Source organism: Melozone crissalis, unplaced genomic scaffold (assembly GCF_028551555.1).
Source record: "Melozone crissalis strain CALT ecotype California unplaced genomic scaffold, PUWL_Pcris_2 ptg000006l_1, whole genome shotgun sequence".
Classification (NCBI taxonomy): domain Eukaryota; kingdom Metazoa; phylum Chordata; class Aves; order Passeriformes; family Passerellidae; genus Melozone; species Melozone crissalis.
In genome coordinates, this window is record NW_026535784.1 from 54,833,505 (window position 1) to 54,850,734 (window position 17,230).

Consider the following 17,230-nt stretch of genomic DNA (forward strand, 5'->3'; position numbering starts at 1 on the left):
GTGAGGCAGGTTGGAAGTACAGACTGCTGGGAAGGTGCACACGTTAGGGCTGGGGTAGAGGCAGAGCAGTAGAGTTTGTGCTGCACACCACCGTCACTACTCCTGCTCCTTTGCCAGCTCTCTGCTTCCACCTCGCTCAGGTGCGGTGTCAGGAGGGAGCAGAGGATGGGAATGAGCACCCTGCCTCAAAGCCACTGTCTGTGGGCACTGCTGGGCTTGTGAGGAGGCGTGAGCAGGGCGCTGCTGCCTTTCCCTGGAGCCTGGCCTGCGAGACGGCCCCAGGGGGCTGCGGCAACAACACTGCCCGACTCTAGAGGGGGTTCATTTGAGGGGCCCTGAGGACATATCTCACTCTCTGGCAGCTTTCCAGAGCTCAGCCCTCAGCTGAGATCTGTGCTGGGACAAAACTAGTACAGCCTCACCCTTCTCTGGTGAACCAGGGCTGTGTCCCTGGCTGCAGGGACAGGAATGTTCTCTTGACTGGGCTGTTCTGAGCTCCACGGAGGGACTCAGCCCTCACACAGCAGTGACAGTCACCAGTGGGAAAAGCAGGGGCCCGAGAAATGGGATGGCTGCTGCTTGTCATTTTCATCTCAGAATATTTTCAGTTTCGGCAGAATGCCGAGCTGAAAGCCTCACACACGTGGCTGGTTGCTGGTAAACACTGGGATGTGTTTGTGTATGTGTCTGTCTCCGAGCCATGTGTGAAGGAGCAGCAGAAACAGGACACCTCTTTCTGGGACTCCCTGTTTAGGGGGCAGTGTTTGTATGAATCACAAGTACCCACAGCCCAGCAAACAGGTGGCTGCTCAAGAAATGAAAGGACGTACTGAGTATCCCCAACAGTCATGACAGTCTCAGGGAAGGAGTGCTTTAGTGTGTTGACAGGTTCATCCTTTTGAAGATGAGGTAATTATCTGTGTGAGTTCACTCTGTGGCTTCCAGAACAGAGCGTATATGATCAGCTCCAGTGACATCTCCAGTGGCTCATCCCTGCAGCGGTGTATCAGGGTGGAGCTGTGCCCGTGCTGGAGCTGATTGCTCAGTGAGCCTGCTCCCTGGGATCTGTCAGCGGGCTGACAGCGGGAGTGGGGCTGCAGAGCTGCGGGTGTGGGCTGGCTGGGAAATGCAATCCGGGCTGGTACCTAGTACAGGCGGGAACTGGTACTGTGCTGCACACAGCAAGGGCTACAATATACTCCATCCTGCTGGGAAATCTTTGCTGTTTTACAGAATGTTTCATACAACCCAGTGAGCTCAAGAACATGCCAAGGTCCCCAGGATGCCAGGGAATGATCCTTTGCTTTAATGTGGCTTACGTGTTTTATCCAGGTATGTTTCGTGTCCCTGTTTTGCTCCATCTGCTAGCAAAGACCATCTACCAAAACAATTCTCTGAGGAATTCCACTAGTGAGGAATAAGGCTGTTTTGGTAGATGGTCTTTGCTAGCAGATGGAGCAAAACAGGGACACGAAACACACCTGGATAAAACACGCAAGCCACACTAAACTCAGGCAGGACTCAGAGAGCTGCCAGGGCACACAGGGATGGTGGGACAGCTGCAGGAGTGTGTGAGCAGCTCAGCCTGGGGGTCCTCGTCTCCCCCAGGGGAGGCAGGAAACCCTCCTGCCCTGCAGTTCCAGGAGTGTTTGGCCAAACCTGAGCAGAATCCTCATGCTGCAATTTCCCCCAGCATTCCTCATGACAATGCCAAAACAAGTAATTGGAATTAAAAATAGTAAAAAGCACCACATCTTTAAAAAAGTCATCATTGACCAGAGTTTCACTGTGGTTTGATTTATTGCTCTGCAAGGGAATCAAATAGGTTTGGTTTTTTTATTGGTTCTGATTCACTTGTTCCAGTGAATTCCAATTAGAAGGAGGTTAGAGTTATTCTTTCTGTTGGATCAATTATTCAGAACAGAGATCATGTAAAAATGAGTTTAGTGGAAGCAACTCACTTCATTTTTGCTAAAACTGAAGAAGAAATGAGCCAAATTAGCTAAAATAGCTTTGAACTCCATATTGACTACAGTGTTTGTGCCAGAATAAAAACTCATGACATGTAAGAACGGTGTAAATGATTAATCATTTTAGTTCATGGATATCTACATTTTTATTTAATTACATCTATGCATAACATAAACTGTCTGAATCCTGGGAATCCAAGCCAGAGAAGCTGAGGAGTCTTATTCTGTTTAACATCCACCATGTGTTGTTTTCTTGTAGGGTTAATTTGTAAAATGTAAACCACATACTATTTGTATGCAGTGTTCGGGGCTATTTATAGCAAGTCCTGACCATTTATAATTATCCGACATCTCTAACCATAATGTCTGTGTGTGACTAAGGAGATGGTTATGGAACAGACAAAACAATGCTACTTTTACAGCTGAACTTCAATTTATTTTATGGAAAACTTCTGGGAGTACTTTCTGCTCTGTGGAATGGGGAAGGTGTATTCTCTACTTGGACAGCTCTTTGTCAAGGAGACCAAACTTATTCCCCAATAGGAATAAGCACAGGCTTCCATTTTCCCTCTGAGGACACTCCCTGTGGAGCAGAGGCTGTAGGTACAAGGGCCTGCACAGCAGGTATGAGCCTTTCTTGGCTCTTCTATGGCTGCTCATGTTTCTTCTTTGTCTCTTGGCAGAACCCTGGAGGTTTTGGTGAGTTTGAATGAAGGCCAGTCTTTCATGTCCAGCTCGTTAACCATCACTGCTTCTGAGTGTGTAAGTGAATGACTTCTATCACTCCTTCTAAAATCCCCACACCCTGTTTCTCTTTGGACTTTGCCATTGCAAGGCCTCAGAGCACAGAACATCTGCTTCCACTTTGCTGTGCAAAGCTGTGTTTTTCTAAGTACTGGGAGGCTTTCCTGCCCTCAGAGACCTGTCCTGAGGGCCAGGCGTGACAGTCAGCTGGGTCCCATTCTGGCATGGCTCTTCCCTCAGTAGGGCTGGAGGGAGCAGGGGGTACAAATTTGGCCCTTGAGCCTGTGTGTGGAGAGAGGTTACAGACTGCAGAGGGGCTAATGCTCTGCAACTCTGGGGCCCGAGTGAGGAGTGTAGGCTCTCAGCTCTTGTTCATCCGGGGAGACAGCTGTCCAAGCAGAGGCCAGAGTGTCCCACTTACACCTGGGAGTCAGGCAGTGTGAACATCCTGCTCAATCTGATCACAGGTTATAGAAGAGATAAAAACTGCTTTTGGAAGAGACCACACACTTGTGCAGCCAGTGACTGTTCTAACTTAACGCATATATTTTCTACTCTCACATTTTTGCTGTCCTTTAATTCCTTTTGTATTACGCAGGACAGCTGGAATTTATGGAGGGAGATATGAGCCCACGGTGTTGAGCATGTGTTGTGCACGTGGGCCTTTAAATGTGTCTTACCTCACATGAGACTGGAGAGCAGCTTTTCCATTGGGCGTGGAGCACAGAGAGAATCTCTTTTGCCCATCACCACACATGGCTCCCAAAAGGATTTCTTTGCTCATAGATCAGTAACTGAAAAGAGAGAAAAAAGACATTTTTATTCAATTCATTTAAAACCTCACCATTTGTGCAGCTGTAGAGATCAGAGCTCCAGTGCAGCCCTGCAGTTTGAGGAGGGAAGCCTGACTGAGCTGGGAGCCGAAGGAACACCCAGAGCCCAAATCACAGTTCTGTGTTCCAGGGCCTTTGTCAGTCAGCAGCATGCCAGCCGTATGCCCAGGCAGGGTGGCTGAGGGCCGTGCAGCACAGGAGCTGCTGCAGCCCAGCTGCAGCCTGCTGCACCTCAGCCCTTGCAGACCAGGCAGCACATGGTGCCCCTGTAGGAGCTGCCAGGAGTGCACAGAGAGGAACAGAAAAGCCCTGACACAAAGCAGCTCAGAGCGAGGTGCTGGGCATGGCCTTCCCACCGAGCTGCATGGCAGCTTTGCTGTTCTGTGCTCACAGCCTGTCCTGGCAGGAAGCAGAGAGCTACAGATGTGCACAGCAGCAGGAAGAGCTTCTCAGCAGCCTTTTTTGTCTCTTTCTGGTTTCTGCTCTTGGCCTGTGCTGCAGCAAAGGCGGCTCCACACAAGAACTGCTGTTTCCATAGTAGCAGATGGGCAACTCAAGAAATGGGTCACTGCTAGAACTGCTCACTAATTCTGGGAGCTGAGCAGCTGACGGCTGAATGGGAGATGAGTTATAAGTTACAGCCTCCCAACAAACACACGTTACTGCAGTGAAAACAAACAAAATCACACAGCATTAGGCACCCAGGCACCACTGTACCTGTGCGCCTCACTGCACCTGGGATATGGCTCTGTTCCACCCCCATGTGCAGTGGAGCAGGTCTGGGTCAGGACTGCTCATGCAGTATTCCAGTCTCAGTGGTCCTCTGGGTCTCTTCTTTTTTCCCCCAGCTGAAGTCTGAATAACTTTTATTTTCCTAGAGATGCTGTTGTGTTTCTGTCAGTGTTTTAAAAGCCTAAAGTGTAGGAATAAAGACACCCCCAGGAAGTGGGTTGGAGGTGTGGGAGGTGGGCTGCTCAGTTCTGTAGTTCAGGCGTTGCTGGAAGCAGGAACACTCCCTCCTTCAGTTGCAGGTTCCCACAGGATGGCTGCAGGGAGTCAATGTGCCACAGTCTGTGCAGGAGTGTGGGCAATCTGCATCAAAGCCTCACAGGTGTTCTATTTGTAGAGATGCCCTAAAACCTCCCTGCGTGCTCCCCAGTCCATGTGTGAGACCTGGGTCCTCATGGAGAAGGGCACCTCTGTGTTATCCACAGGCTTAGGATGAGACTTCCCCTGTCGGTGGCTGGTGGCTCATTCCCTAGCAGGCAAGGGACTCTGTTTCCTCAGGCTGGGCCTCACTGTGATCTCAGGGCTGTCAGCTGTACGAGTTTTACATCAGAAGGAAGGCCCTGGGCTGGCTTGTGGGGCGAGCGAGTGGGGCAGCACTGACGCTGTCCCTGCTGTCTCTGCAGTCCAGTGGTGTGGGAGCGCTCATTGCCGTCCTCGTGCTCCTGCTGCTGGTGGCGCTCGGCCTGCTCTGGTGGTTCTGGCCCCTCTGCTGCAAAGTGGTGAGTACAGACCCTGGGAACAGCCCCTGCACCCTGAGCCATGGGTGGGAAACACAGATCCTGCAGGAAATGGGTGAAGTGATGGGGAGGCAGCTCTGGGGTGGCGTGTGACAGGCAGGAAACGACTGGGGACAGCAGCTCCAGCACTGGGGCTCCTCTGGGCACAGCCCTGCCTGTCTGAGTTACACACACAGGAACCAGCTCCAGCATGGTGCTCTTACTGGGAATGGGATGGCCTTAATGGTGTGCAGATGTTACCCTCAAATCAAGGACCACTTTAAAACTGCTCTCAGGAAAATTGGTATTTGTAGTCCATTATGGGCTCTCAGGTTGAAATCTCTATTTTTTTTCATAATCCCTGCACACATCCATCTCTTTATCTGAGTGCGCTCTCTATCCCCACCCCAGCAGCAGCGGTGTTGGTCACTTGCCTCCTGCCATTCCTTTCTGGGGGAGCAGGAAAGTTTATTATTCATCCAGCTCAAGGACAGCATGGGGGACTTGGGAAATGGAGATTGCTTCCCTGGTCTGGGTTCCTGTTCCTGTCTGGGGCTTGTGGAATGTGGGGCAGAGAGGAAGTGGCCTTCTCACCTGACTGTGCTGCAGCCCTTGGAACCTGGGGAGGTCCATCGGGCTCCTGGCTGTCCAAGGGCAGGGAATCTCAGCCTCCCTCTGCACCCTCACAGTCTGGGCTTCCTAAGGTGAGAACAAACAGCCTCCCTTGTTCTCATTCTCCACAGCACAAGCCCAGCAGAAATCCAGGGCGCTTCCTTTTAATCACCTTACCTCCACTGTGTTTCATATGATGAGCCTTCCTGTGGAAAAGGAACATTGTAAATCAGTAAAAAGCAAGTCCTGGTTTTCTTATTATAAGAAAACCTAACCTTGATTCATAAACCAGCTTCAAAAGTTAAAATTCCTACTTGAAGCAGTCCAGTGAATAGTTGTATATTACCAATTTTCAGCCTTATAAAACCATAGTTCTTCAAATGTTTGTGCCCTCTGTGTTTCCTCCTACCTCCTTTGGGTACTATTTTATTACTTCTAAAGAAAAGGTAACCTTAGGCCTCTTTGCTACAGCATTGCTGAGTTCCAAGCTCACACGCTGTTGCAGAGCATTCATCCTTCCTTCTGGTTTTGCTGTCCCTCAGTTCTTGCCTTTCTCTCCTGCCCATGAGGCTTGGACATCCATCACCTGGAAGGGCCACTTCTGGCTCAGTAGCATCCCTGAGAAGAGAGGCAGCATTAGGGCCAGGTAGGACTTACTCTTCCCTTCCTCTGGCTCTGCTTCCCTGGTTTCCTGGAACAAGGAGCAGGAGCACAGGAGTCAGATCCAGAGAGGTAGAGGGTGTTGTGGGCAGAACAAGTGTCTGTAGCCAGGCGGGTGGGTTTCCCCCTGCCCACGGGCCCAGCTCCATCCTGCCTGGGGCTCGGTCTCACAGCCTTCCGTGGTGTAAGTCCCATGGACACTCAGAGGGTGGGGAGGGGGACTCCTCTTCCTTTTCCTTCCTTGTCCCCCACTTACAAGGGTTTCACTGTGACAGTTCTGTCACTTGTCCCTCGCTGTGGAACATGTGATTGCAACAAGCTGGCTGTAGGCTCTGTGCTGACATCTCCTAATGCCCACATCATGGAGCGGCAGAGAAGTGTTAATGAGTGGATCAGAGGCACTGCTGCCTCAAGCACCAACTTCTTTTTTTTAATGATTTTTTTTCAAGAAATCAGCTCATCTCCAAACTCAAACCTTCATTCTTTGCGACTCACTAAATGAGATGGAGCTTTGCCCGGAGAGGCTGATAACAAAACCAAACAAACTGAGGAAGCAAACCATCTCTCCATGAGGATAGTAAGACAGCAGCATTATTCAGAGGCTTCCTCATTGAAACAGTCTGAATTTAGCTCGGGGAAAGTTAATTTACAATACTCAGGTCTTCCTCTCTGCAGTGCTGTGTGCTGCTCCATGCAGAGCTGCACGTGTGCCTTGGATTTCTCTTTTTCAAAAACAGCTTTCTACTGATTTCACTTGGAATATCACATGATTGAAAAGAATCCTTGTGTGTGCACGTGTGATTCGAGTGTGTGAGTGTGAGAGCCTGTGGAAGCATAAGGATGCAGGCATTGACATTCCAGTGCTGTCAGCAGGGTGAGGAGCTGCTACTCAAAGCAGATTATTTTCTCACACCACTGTCACTTTTAAAACAAGTTTCATTTTCTGAAGCCATTAGAAATAACAGCTAATTAATGGATTGCTTGGCTTTAAACTGAATTTCCCCTCAAACTTTAGCAAGTTCAGGAGCTGGCACAGGATTAGATCCTCCACTGAGGAGATGAGCAAAAGCTGTCATTGACTATTGCCTTAGGAAGCCACAGTAAGCTCAAACAAGTCAGGTTTCCCTTGATTGTTCAGGGTGGGAGTTGTGATTCCTACATCCCCAATGGGCTTAGGGCCTGCAGGAATTCCATCCCTCATCGCGGGGAGGTTTGCTGGGCAAAGCTGTGCTCAGACAGATGTGAGGCTTCAGAGTGGCACAGCCATAGATGGGGAAGGGCAGTGCCATTTCATATGGGTGCATACAGACCCACCTAGGAGCACCTTCTCCTGTACAGCTGGCAGGCTTGACAGAGACAGAGACTGTTTTGGGACGATGGTTAGGGACAGGTGAAATGGCAATAAGTTCAGAAATTAAATAAGGTGTCCCTTCATTGAGACAAAATGCTGCTCTACTGTTTCCAGTCTCCTAATTGCTTTCAGCAAGAATTAAATATCTCCAGGCTTTGGGAAATCCTACTCAGCATCCAAGTATCTCTCAGCATCTGTCCCACAATCCTTCTGTGTTGCTGTTTCATGTAAAGTTAGGGTAATGATTCCAGTGTGGCTCTCAGGAGTGTTTCACTAATTAAATAATTACTTTCTGTTAAGTACGCTGGAAACTCCTGATGACTGGGAAGAAAAAGTGTTCAGAGCTGTTTAAAGAAAAGAAATGTCTGGCATGGTTTTGCAACATCCTAACAGCAAAGGGATGTCTCAAAGTTGAAATCCATAGGTTACTTTCCAATCCACCCAAAGCACTCTGAATTTGACATGAGCCATTCCATAATTTAAACCTGGAGGGCTGTGGAAAACTGGTTCCAGGGGTGCCATAAGTTATTTATCCTATTGGACTGAATTCCTTTATGCACTGCTGAAAGTCCACAGCCTGTTTAGGCAGTCAGTAGTAACTGTCTGGGTGGGACTGATAACTGAAATATAAATCAAGATGGAAAACTCTACTGATCAGAAAAATATGTTTCTTTCATGTATTATGCTGACTGCAGTGGTATTTTTCATAGGCAGTGCTTAATAAAAGTACTAATATTAAACAGCAGAGAGTGAATAAAGTAAGGCATATTTCAATTAAGTTACTTAAAACCTGTATTAGATTGAATTGTTTGTCAGCATGTACAGTTTTGGATATAATATCCAAAAATTATCCAAATATAATATATAATATACAGTTTGTATAATATCAAAGCATAGCAAGAATGGACTCCTTGATATTCATGGTGTATTTTTTAGTCATTTCCAGGCAATACCCAAGCCCAAACCATGGCCCAATGTCATCAAAAAACTTACCAAGGTTAGCTTGCAAGCCTGCTTTTCTTGTGGAAGAATGCCTGTGCTTTCAGTTTTCAGCTGAATCAGTGAAGAGGGTCCTTTGCCTGTCCCTCCCCTGCTGGGACTGTCAGTGCTGGGCATTCTCTGAGCTTTATAGTGTGGATGTGACAAAGGGAATGGGAAGAGACTGTAGGGAGATTTAAATAGAAGTGTAAGAAATGCTCCCGGGAGTGGGCTTCACCCGGAGCAGTGTCAGAAGTGTGGGAGTGTGACTGCAGTGCAGGCACTGCACAGTCATGGAGCTGGGAGCTGGGAAATGAGAGGGCTGCGGAAGTGTCCTGGACATCCAGAGGTGAAGCCTGAGCTGCCAGAAGGCATTTCACACTTGTCACTGGGCCAGAGACTCCCCAGCAGCAGCCACAGCAGCAGTGGCAGCTCGGCCCATGGCTGTGCAGGACCTCACACAGCCCTCAGATGCTTTTCCTCCGGGATTGCTGACGGACTCTGGGAGGTCTCAGCGCTGGCTGTTCCTCACAGCGGCTGAGACTCATCCGTCCAGGAAGCGCGGTGGCAGACACGTCTGCCCAGAGTGTCTGCAGGCTGGGGATGGCAGCTCTGGCAGATGGATGGTGCTCATTTCCAGAAGGCCTCGCTGATGGATGCTCAGGGGAGCGGGCAGCACAGACTGCCAGCTCGCTGGCCCTCGTGGGGGCTCGGCTGGAAACAGGTCACTCTTGCCATGGTCTGTTGCCTTGGGCTGCTGCAGTGCAGCACCTTATTCTTTCCTGTGTTTGGTTCTTTCAGGTGATCAAGGATCCCCCTCCACCTCCGCCAGCCCCAAAAGAGGTATGGTGCCCCCACATGGAACCACTCCTGTGCTTCCCTGCACGCTGCATGTCCGCCTCCTTGTCCGAGTGCTGCCGGAGAAAGGACTGCCCTGGGGGGTGCCTTCACTGGAGCACAGGGTTCCTAAAGTCCAGATCTCTGCTCTCACAGATCTGGATGTGTGGCTCTCTCCACAGGCCTCAGCTCAGTGTGGCCTGAATTAAGCCCAGATCTGCAGAAACACTTAGGGCCTTTATTCCAAGACAGCTTTGTTTTCCACATTCTGCACTGAAAGCAGAAAGCTTGAATAGCCCTTGTCCAAGATCTAAAGATTCATGTAGGACTTAGGCAGTGTTTTCCCCCTGCTCTGTCATTCCAGACACTGGGGAATCCCCCTAACAAGGGAATTCCTCTCCCTCTTACAGGCAGTAACACACTGGAGGCTCTGCTGTCCTCAGTGTTTGCACCCCTTTCACAACCAACAGGATACACTCTGGGAACTCCAGTGGAATACACAGAAAAGACATTCAGTGTGTGGGTGTGGAAGCATCTTTTAAAAGTAAACACCATTTGAATGTACTTACAGGAAGAAGAACAGGAGCCCTTGCCTTCCAAGAAGTGGCCCACGGTGGATGCTTCCTACTACGGTGGACGAGGAGTTGGGGGAATTAAGAGGATGGAGGTTGGTATGATTTGGAGATGGCAGTTCCCTCAAGCACAAGCTCTCTGAGGCTGCAAGTATGGAAACAAAGACTTGACAGCGCACTGAAAATACAAGGCCATAATGTGTGCTTGTCTTCCCACTGGCATAAGCCTTGGAAAATTCGTTACCATATCGAACAATTCTGACCTTGCCTCTGAAAGAACAGCTTTCAGTAGTTCCATTTGACTGGGACTTTAAATAGCTGCCTCAAGACATGCTCTTTCCATCACGCTAATGAGAAAGAGAGAGTGAGAGCCTTTTCTGCGTGTTTTGGAAGGAATTACAGTGAAACATAAGTCCCCCAAGTGTGGGCCAGCCAAATGCGCTGACAATGGTGACGCTGAGGAGAGGCTTGATCCCAGAGGGACTCGCAGCGACAACAGAGCCTGTCTTTGAAGAGACACGATAGCATCATGTTAATTAAAACAGAATGAAGAATGTGCATCCTTATGGGCACATCCTTATGGCAGGTTTTGTAGTCAAGTCAGCCTATATGGAATGTGCAAAGCAGTTCCTAACTGTAGTCCAGGAAGCTGTCTCTGTCTGAAACACCCACCTAGGCCATGCTGAGGTGTCTTGATGAAACTTTAAAGGTATTGGCCTAATCAGCTTTGCTCGAGTACTTTTTAAATGCAGAGGCAGAACATGCAGGTTTGAAGCTGTGTCACTTATATGCATTTTCTTCAGCAGTTCAGAATTGCTAATTTAGAAGAGCTTCAGATTTCACAAAAACAAACATTTTGTGCAGTGTTTTTCAGAAGCAAACTAGGAAATGCTTTCCAACATCAAGAAGCCTGGATTTGAGGGAAACTATGATAGCCTCCAGGAGGGGCTCCCAAATGGGATCCTGCACAATGGAGCAGAAAGCTCATGAACACAAGTGACATCGGGACCACAAAGAAAGACATGTTCAGCCCATGGCAAAAATGCAAATGAGGGTAGAAACTGATGATTAGGTTAGAAAACCTTTTCATCTGTGGTAGGAATTTTGTGCAGGACTAAGGGCTAAAGAAGTTAACCAACTGAAATTCCTGCCAGCATAATCATGGGCCCTAGAAAAAAGCCCCCCTTTTGTGGGGCTGTGTGGCTCTGTCTGTCCCTGAGACCCCAGAACAGTGTCAGGTGTGGCTGGGCACTGATGGTCAGTGCCTCTGGGTTTGAGTGGGGAGCTTCACCTCTGCCCTGCTGTGTCTGGGACAGGCTGGGAAGATGGGCTCTGGCTGTAGGGAAAGCAGGACAGGCCTCACAGCTCTCCCTGGCTCAGAAGAGCACGCTGCTCCTTTGGGGAGCTGGGGAAGAAGTGAGACAAAACACTCCAAGGGAGGTTGTTTCTTATCTGGCAGGTAAAGGTGGTTTCTGTGCCATGGCCAGTGACAAACTTGCTGGTTCAGTTTGTCATTTCTTCCATGTTTGCAGTCCATGTGGCAGTGGAGTCGTCTGGTTTTTATTGCTTCTCTGGCTTCTGCCATTCCTTCAGCAGCATGATTCATCTGGCTGCTTCCCTTTCTGGAGAAGGGAAAGGACTGAACCATCACCTTTGCAATTCCCACTTCTGTGCTGGAGCAGGTACCCATCCACTCCTGCCTTCTCCACTAGCTCCACTCCTCTGTGACAATCCCAGATAGCTTGGGCAGTGCTCTCCTAGCTCTGTCTTTCGGCATTGCTTTAAAGTTTTGTGATGTCATTGCCAGACCCCACCTGTTACAGTTAATTCATTTTTATGTCAAAATTGGGTGGTCAGACTCCACCACTTGTGGTTTCTTCTGGGTGAATTGGCTTTTGTCTGAAGGAGAAGGTAATTTTTTCAGTGAGAGATCCACCAGCTAATGGTTTTAACAGTGTTTAAAATACATGTTAGCAGCCACATGACAAGCCCTGTAAAAGTACCACTGATCACAGTGAAGACACAGGTGTACAGGGGCCTCCTGGCAGGTCACATCTCAGCAAATGGCATGATTATGGCAAGTCTTGCTGAAATGGTCCAGGCCACTTTCACTAAGGACTCTCAAACTTTCAGCTGTTCCTTTTCGGATGAGAAGGGAACAGCCTTGTCCAGGCTTGTTTCTGTGCACAGTACAGCAAACACTGCTGCTCAGATTGCTGCATGGTGCTTCAGTTAAAGGTGAAACAGGATTCCTGCAGCAAGGTGAATTATCCCTCTTAGCAGGGAGGTTTTTCCATGTATTTAATCTCCAGAGCACAGTGAGTACAGCCTGAATGGAAGTGGGAATATGTGTCTCCCTGGCAGTGATAACCCTGCTTTCCTTCTCTTTCAACTCTCTCTATATTTTATACACTTGGAGCAGTGTAACACACACAGTTAACATTATCATACACATTGTTGCATGTTCTGCATGCACTTAGGCAGGGTAGACAGCTTCACCTGTACTTCTCCAGCATGTATCTTCCTGCAGGACAACATGGAAACCTGGGCAAGTTCAGGGAGCTTCTGCTTAAACCTCCCTAGGCATCACATTAAATCTACATTGGGGTTCTTGAAAACTCTCTGGGCTAGGAGACCTGGTTCAGAAATCTTACCCTTCATGGGTGCAGGTTAAGGTCTGAAATTTTAGGATAAATAAGAAGTAGAAATTATATTTTTGTATCATTACTTAGAGATTTCACAGATCCCCTGTCACCCATGTGAAGCAAGATAGGATTTTTCAGTTCTGAGACTTATTTACAGACATTTACCTAAGACTGAAGAGGTAGTGTTCTCCTCAGTACCTCCTCTCTTGTTTATCCAGCACCTCTTCCAGATTTACCCTGTGTTATTTGCAGCAGTTTCTCTGCCCTGAGGTGCACTCACACCTGAACTCTGCCTTTCCTCAGGTGCGCTGGGGCGACAAAGGCTCCACAGAAGAAGGGGCCAGGTTGGAAAAAGCAAAGAATGCTGTGGTGAAACTCCCAGAAGAACCAGAAGAACCTTATCACCCTAAACCACCTAAACGAAAGCCTACCTCACCAGCCATACAGCAGAAGTGGTACACGCCAATCAAGGTATCTGTTCAGTCTTTGGCACGATTGTTACTAAGGGCTGGGTTCTTTCTGCCTTATGCAGGCTGAGCTGTGCCTTACTTTCCAAGTGTTCCCATTCAAGTGTAATGTGCTATTCTCGAAGGGAACACCTACTCAGCAGGAATGGCAGGAGCAGTTTGTAGCCCTAAATGCACTACTTGATCATTACTGCCACATTCTGTTTGCCTCCCCTTAAAAAGGGACATATTGTACAGTGAGAGCATTAAAATCTATGGGGGCTTTGTTGGCTTAGTAGAGCTAATTAAACCCAAAACTGCACAGTTTGTAGCTGCTACACTAAGTTTTAAACACACATTGTCATGACAAACCAAGAAAAGCAAAAAATTACATAAAACAATGTAATGCAAGAATTCTGATAAAAAGCAAATTGTTCTATCTGGCTCATATGGATGGTGCTCTGACTCACCTGCCACGAGAGCACAAGCACTGCCTACAGGCAGAGGGTAGGTCTGTAAATACCTTGCCTTTAGGTGTTAAGAGCAGCAAACACCCAGGTGTAGCTGGGACACTGGACACTGCTGTCTTCCCAAGTGCCTGCCACTCCTTTCTGACCCCCAGAAAGCCCTAAAGCCGTGATGTCCAGACACACAGGCAAGGTCTGGAGCCATCTGTGCAGTGTGGGATGCTCCTAACCGGCTCTGCTCCCCAGGCGCTCCGGGTGGGCAGGAGCAGCACCACAGTGGTTGCAGGGGACACAGGCCAGCCTTAGCTCTGCTCCCCAGGCTCCAGGGAAACGGTGCTGCCCCGGGCAGCCCCCGTGCGGGTGGGGGTGCTGCTGCCCCTGACTGAGCCCCCGTGTCCCCGCAGGGCCGGCTGGATGCGCTGTGGGCGCTGCTGCGGCGCCAGTACGACAGAGTCTCGCTGATGCGGCCTCAGCAAGGAGACCAGGTGGGTGTGCGGTGCATGGCCGGCCAGGGGCCGGGACACGGCCCGGGGGGAGCAGAGCGACACCAGAGTGGCACGGCGGGAAGGGTGACACACCAGGCGATCCAGGTGGTGGAAGGGGCGTGGCACTAGCCTGGATGCGCAGCACTGGCACAGGGAGGGGTGCTGGATGTGGTGTGTGCTCAGGTGGAGAACAGGAACACAGCCTCGTGCACGGTAAACTCTTGTCACAGGCACATATATCGCTCTCAGACCCAGCTGTTCGTAACAGCAGAGGCTGGCAATAATGTCCATGCAAGTTGCTTCCTAGAGCTTTGCACTTGCACACCAATGACACCTTTCACAGAAGAAGAAGGTGAGGAAATATGTTTTCTCAGATAATCCTTTCTCCTGGAACATCTCTGGCCCCTGAAAAAGGGGCCTCTCTCCCAAATGCTGCTGAGGACACAGAGCTGCTGTTTGCACCTCTGATAGTGAAACCAGATCAAATATTTTTGATTGCTGCTCCTTAGGAAAATATCACTTTGATTGTCAGCATTTATCTCCTGCATCCACTCAGCTTCCTGTCTGTGGCACTTGGGAAGACCCATGGGAGCAAATGCTTTACTTTCAACAGGATGGCAGCAGGTCACAGTCTCACATACTCCAGGGCACTGTCTGTGCACCATGCGACATGAAGGCCACATAAAAGGATGACAGGGCTGAAGGGGAGGGAGTTACATGTGGTAGAATGGGAGGGAACGGGAATTTTGATTATTTTCCCGGGATGAAGTTTGGTGCTGTTCAAAAGGATGAAGAGGTGAGACTAAGGTAAGGCAAGTGTTGGAAACAGCAGAATGGCCAAGTGCTGTGCTGCAGGTGGAGAGCACAGCTGGATACAGCTGTTAGCATTGTTACGTGACAGGTTAGTCACTGTTTGCATGAATGATGCATGTGACATGGAGCAGCAATAACAACGGCAATCTACACACAAAATACATGGCACAATACAGTTTAACAGGTAAATGCAATGTAAACAGGAACGTAGAAGTGGTGCCTTAAAATGCTAAAAAAGTGTCAACCAGGGCCTGTTTTGGGGATTTCTGCCCCTAAAGGGAAGGAGTTACTCTAAGGATTGCCCTGGGGGCAGGCTTTGCTGAGCCATTGTGCAGTCAGATACCCTCCTTCCCTGGGACTGACAGGAGCAACACTGGCCAGCATCTCAGCTTGTGAAAAAGAGAGCGGCAGCTCAAGGGAAAAGGAATGGTGGGTCAGATGTGACCTGTGTCACTGCAGAGTGCCATTTCTGTCTGCGCAGTGTTTGCTGTCTTGGGGAAAAAATGGTATCTTTTTCCTTGTTCCTAACACACTGGGTGGAGATCCCATGGTGAGCCCCTGGTGTGTGTCAGTGCATGAGTATGCACAGCGAGACACAGACAGACACACAGACACAGACACAGACACACAGACACACACAGAGAGCCGTGGAGTTGTTCATCACCTTTCTGTTACTGTTTAGGAGCTTGTCAGTTCCATTTGTAAAAGATCTCACTGCTGAATTGGAGTGCTTGATGAGGCAGTTGAAATTTGGGCATGAGGTATCAAAGCAGAGCGAGCAGTTGGTGCATCCCCGCGCTGTCCTGGCTGTGCCGTGCGGCGGGCGGTGCCGGGAGGGCCGTAGCAGGAGGCTGCGGGGGAGGCCGGAGCCGCGGGAGCCGCGCCCAGGTGTGGGCACACCGAGCAGGCTGCGGGCACAGCTGTGCGGCGGCCGCGGGAGCGCAGGGCAGGCCGGGGCACGTGGGGCCCGGGGGCTGCAGCACTAAAGGTAGCACGGCTTAGACACAGCTGCTCCCCGGCTCGCCTCAGGCACAAATCCAGAGATCCAACGCGGGCTGGCTGTGCTGGGGGCCGAGGACACGCAGTCACTTCAGAGACAGCTGCACGCCGCGGCAGCTGCGCCGGGCTCCCAGTGAGGGATGAGGACAGCAGGTATGGATCGAGGGCCCCACAAACAGCCTCCATTAAGCCACGAGCGCTTTTGAAGGGCTCCCATCAAACAGAGCAAGTCCGCAGCAGGAGATTTCGGCTGCAGAACCATGTGGTGTTTTCTGCGCTAACAAGGTAATTTATAAATGATGCATTACCCTGTGTCTGTGCTCCTAGCTAGACTTCGTCCTTTTTTTTATTAAAGGGGCCAAGAAGACTGAGCCACAGCAGTCTGGGCTACTCTGATAAACCAGTTCAGTGTCCAAGGATCTGTACTGAACTTCTTTTGCCAGGAATCTGGGGCTGCCCAGGAACACAGCCTGGCACAGGGGCACAGCACCAGCCTCAGGGGCCTAGCTTTTCCTCCAAATCCTTGTGTTTGTTTTCCAAGTCACAGTTTAGCACCACAAGGTGATCATCAGTGGTTTGGATTCTTTGTCTGAGCTTGCTGCAATGTGATGGTGGCTGAGACTCTGATCCTGTGTGCATTTATGCACACAAACATCTTTAAATCCATGGCACTTGTAATGAAGATTTTGCCCTATCAGGATGGAAATAGGAGTCAGTAGTAAAGGAAGAGAAAGACTGTACTTCATTCTAGGAGAATCAGAAGAGATGAGAACTATAGAATGCTTCCAGGTTGTACTTCCATATAAAAACCAGCCTTTTAAACAGGAAGACACTGGTACTTGTTTTTAAGCCTGTTAGTTTTTTCCTGCTTTAAAGGTCTTTTCTAATAATGGCTGCAGAGTTACCACAAACATCTGTTTAAACTGTTACTTTTGAGCATCTCCGCATAATACAAAAGTAATACATTCTGCACGTGCAAGATGTGGCTAGCAGTGCTCCCTCCAAAAGGAAGCTCCTGGTCACTGGAATCATGTCCTCTCCTTGTAGCCTGAGCTGCTTTCAGGAGGGTCTGTCTGGCTGCCTGGCAGGTGCCCATCCCGACCAGAGTGGCTCTCCTGGCAGTCGGATTTGCTGTCAGTCAGTGGGAGCGGGAGGGACCATCTTGCTGAAGAGAGGATGTTGTGCTGGTGTCAGGAGAAACAGGGATATTTTCCCAACTACGTAGGCAGCAGTTCTTGGCACTGCCTCCCTTGGTGCAGATGAGTCTGCTGCTCTCTTGAATGAGCCTTGGGGACTCATCCCTCTGTGAGCAG

The 17,230-nt window shown here is 49.5% G+C and overlaps 1 protein-coding gene and 1 long non-coding RNA gene across 3 annotated transcripts in view; one reads left to right on the forward strand and one right to left on the reverse strand.

Moving 5' to 3' along the window:
* ANTXR2 (ANTXR cell adhesion molecule 2) overlaps window positions 1-17,230 on the forward strand; it is a 76,400-nt gene that overhangs the window by 37,228 nt on the left and 21,942 nt on the right. For both annotated transcript variants that reach the window (XM_054295682.1, XM_054295683.1), the window contains exons 11-16: window positions 2,654-2,732; window positions 4,960-5,055; window positions 9,455-9,496; window positions 10,062-10,157; window positions 13,011-13,178; window positions 14,025-14,105. In XM_054295682.1, coding sequence (XP_054151657.1) covers window positions 2,654-2,732; window positions 4,960-5,055; window positions 9,455-9,496; window positions 10,062-10,157; window positions 13,011-13,178; window positions 14,025-14,105 — 562 coding nt within the window. The remainder of the gene's footprint in view (window positions 1-2,653; window positions 2,733-4,959; window positions 5,056-9,454; window positions 9,497-10,061; window positions 10,158-13,010; window positions 13,179-14,024; window positions 14,106-17,230) is intronic.
* Window positions 5,653-10,132, reverse strand: LOC128950748 (uncharacterized). The gene is made up of 3 exons (XR_008484392.1): window positions 10,060-10,132; window positions 5,842-5,870; window positions 5,653-5,751 (listed from the first exon to the last, which is right to left on the reverse strand). It is a non-coding gene; the product is annotated as an uncharacterized LOC128950748 (long non-coding RNA).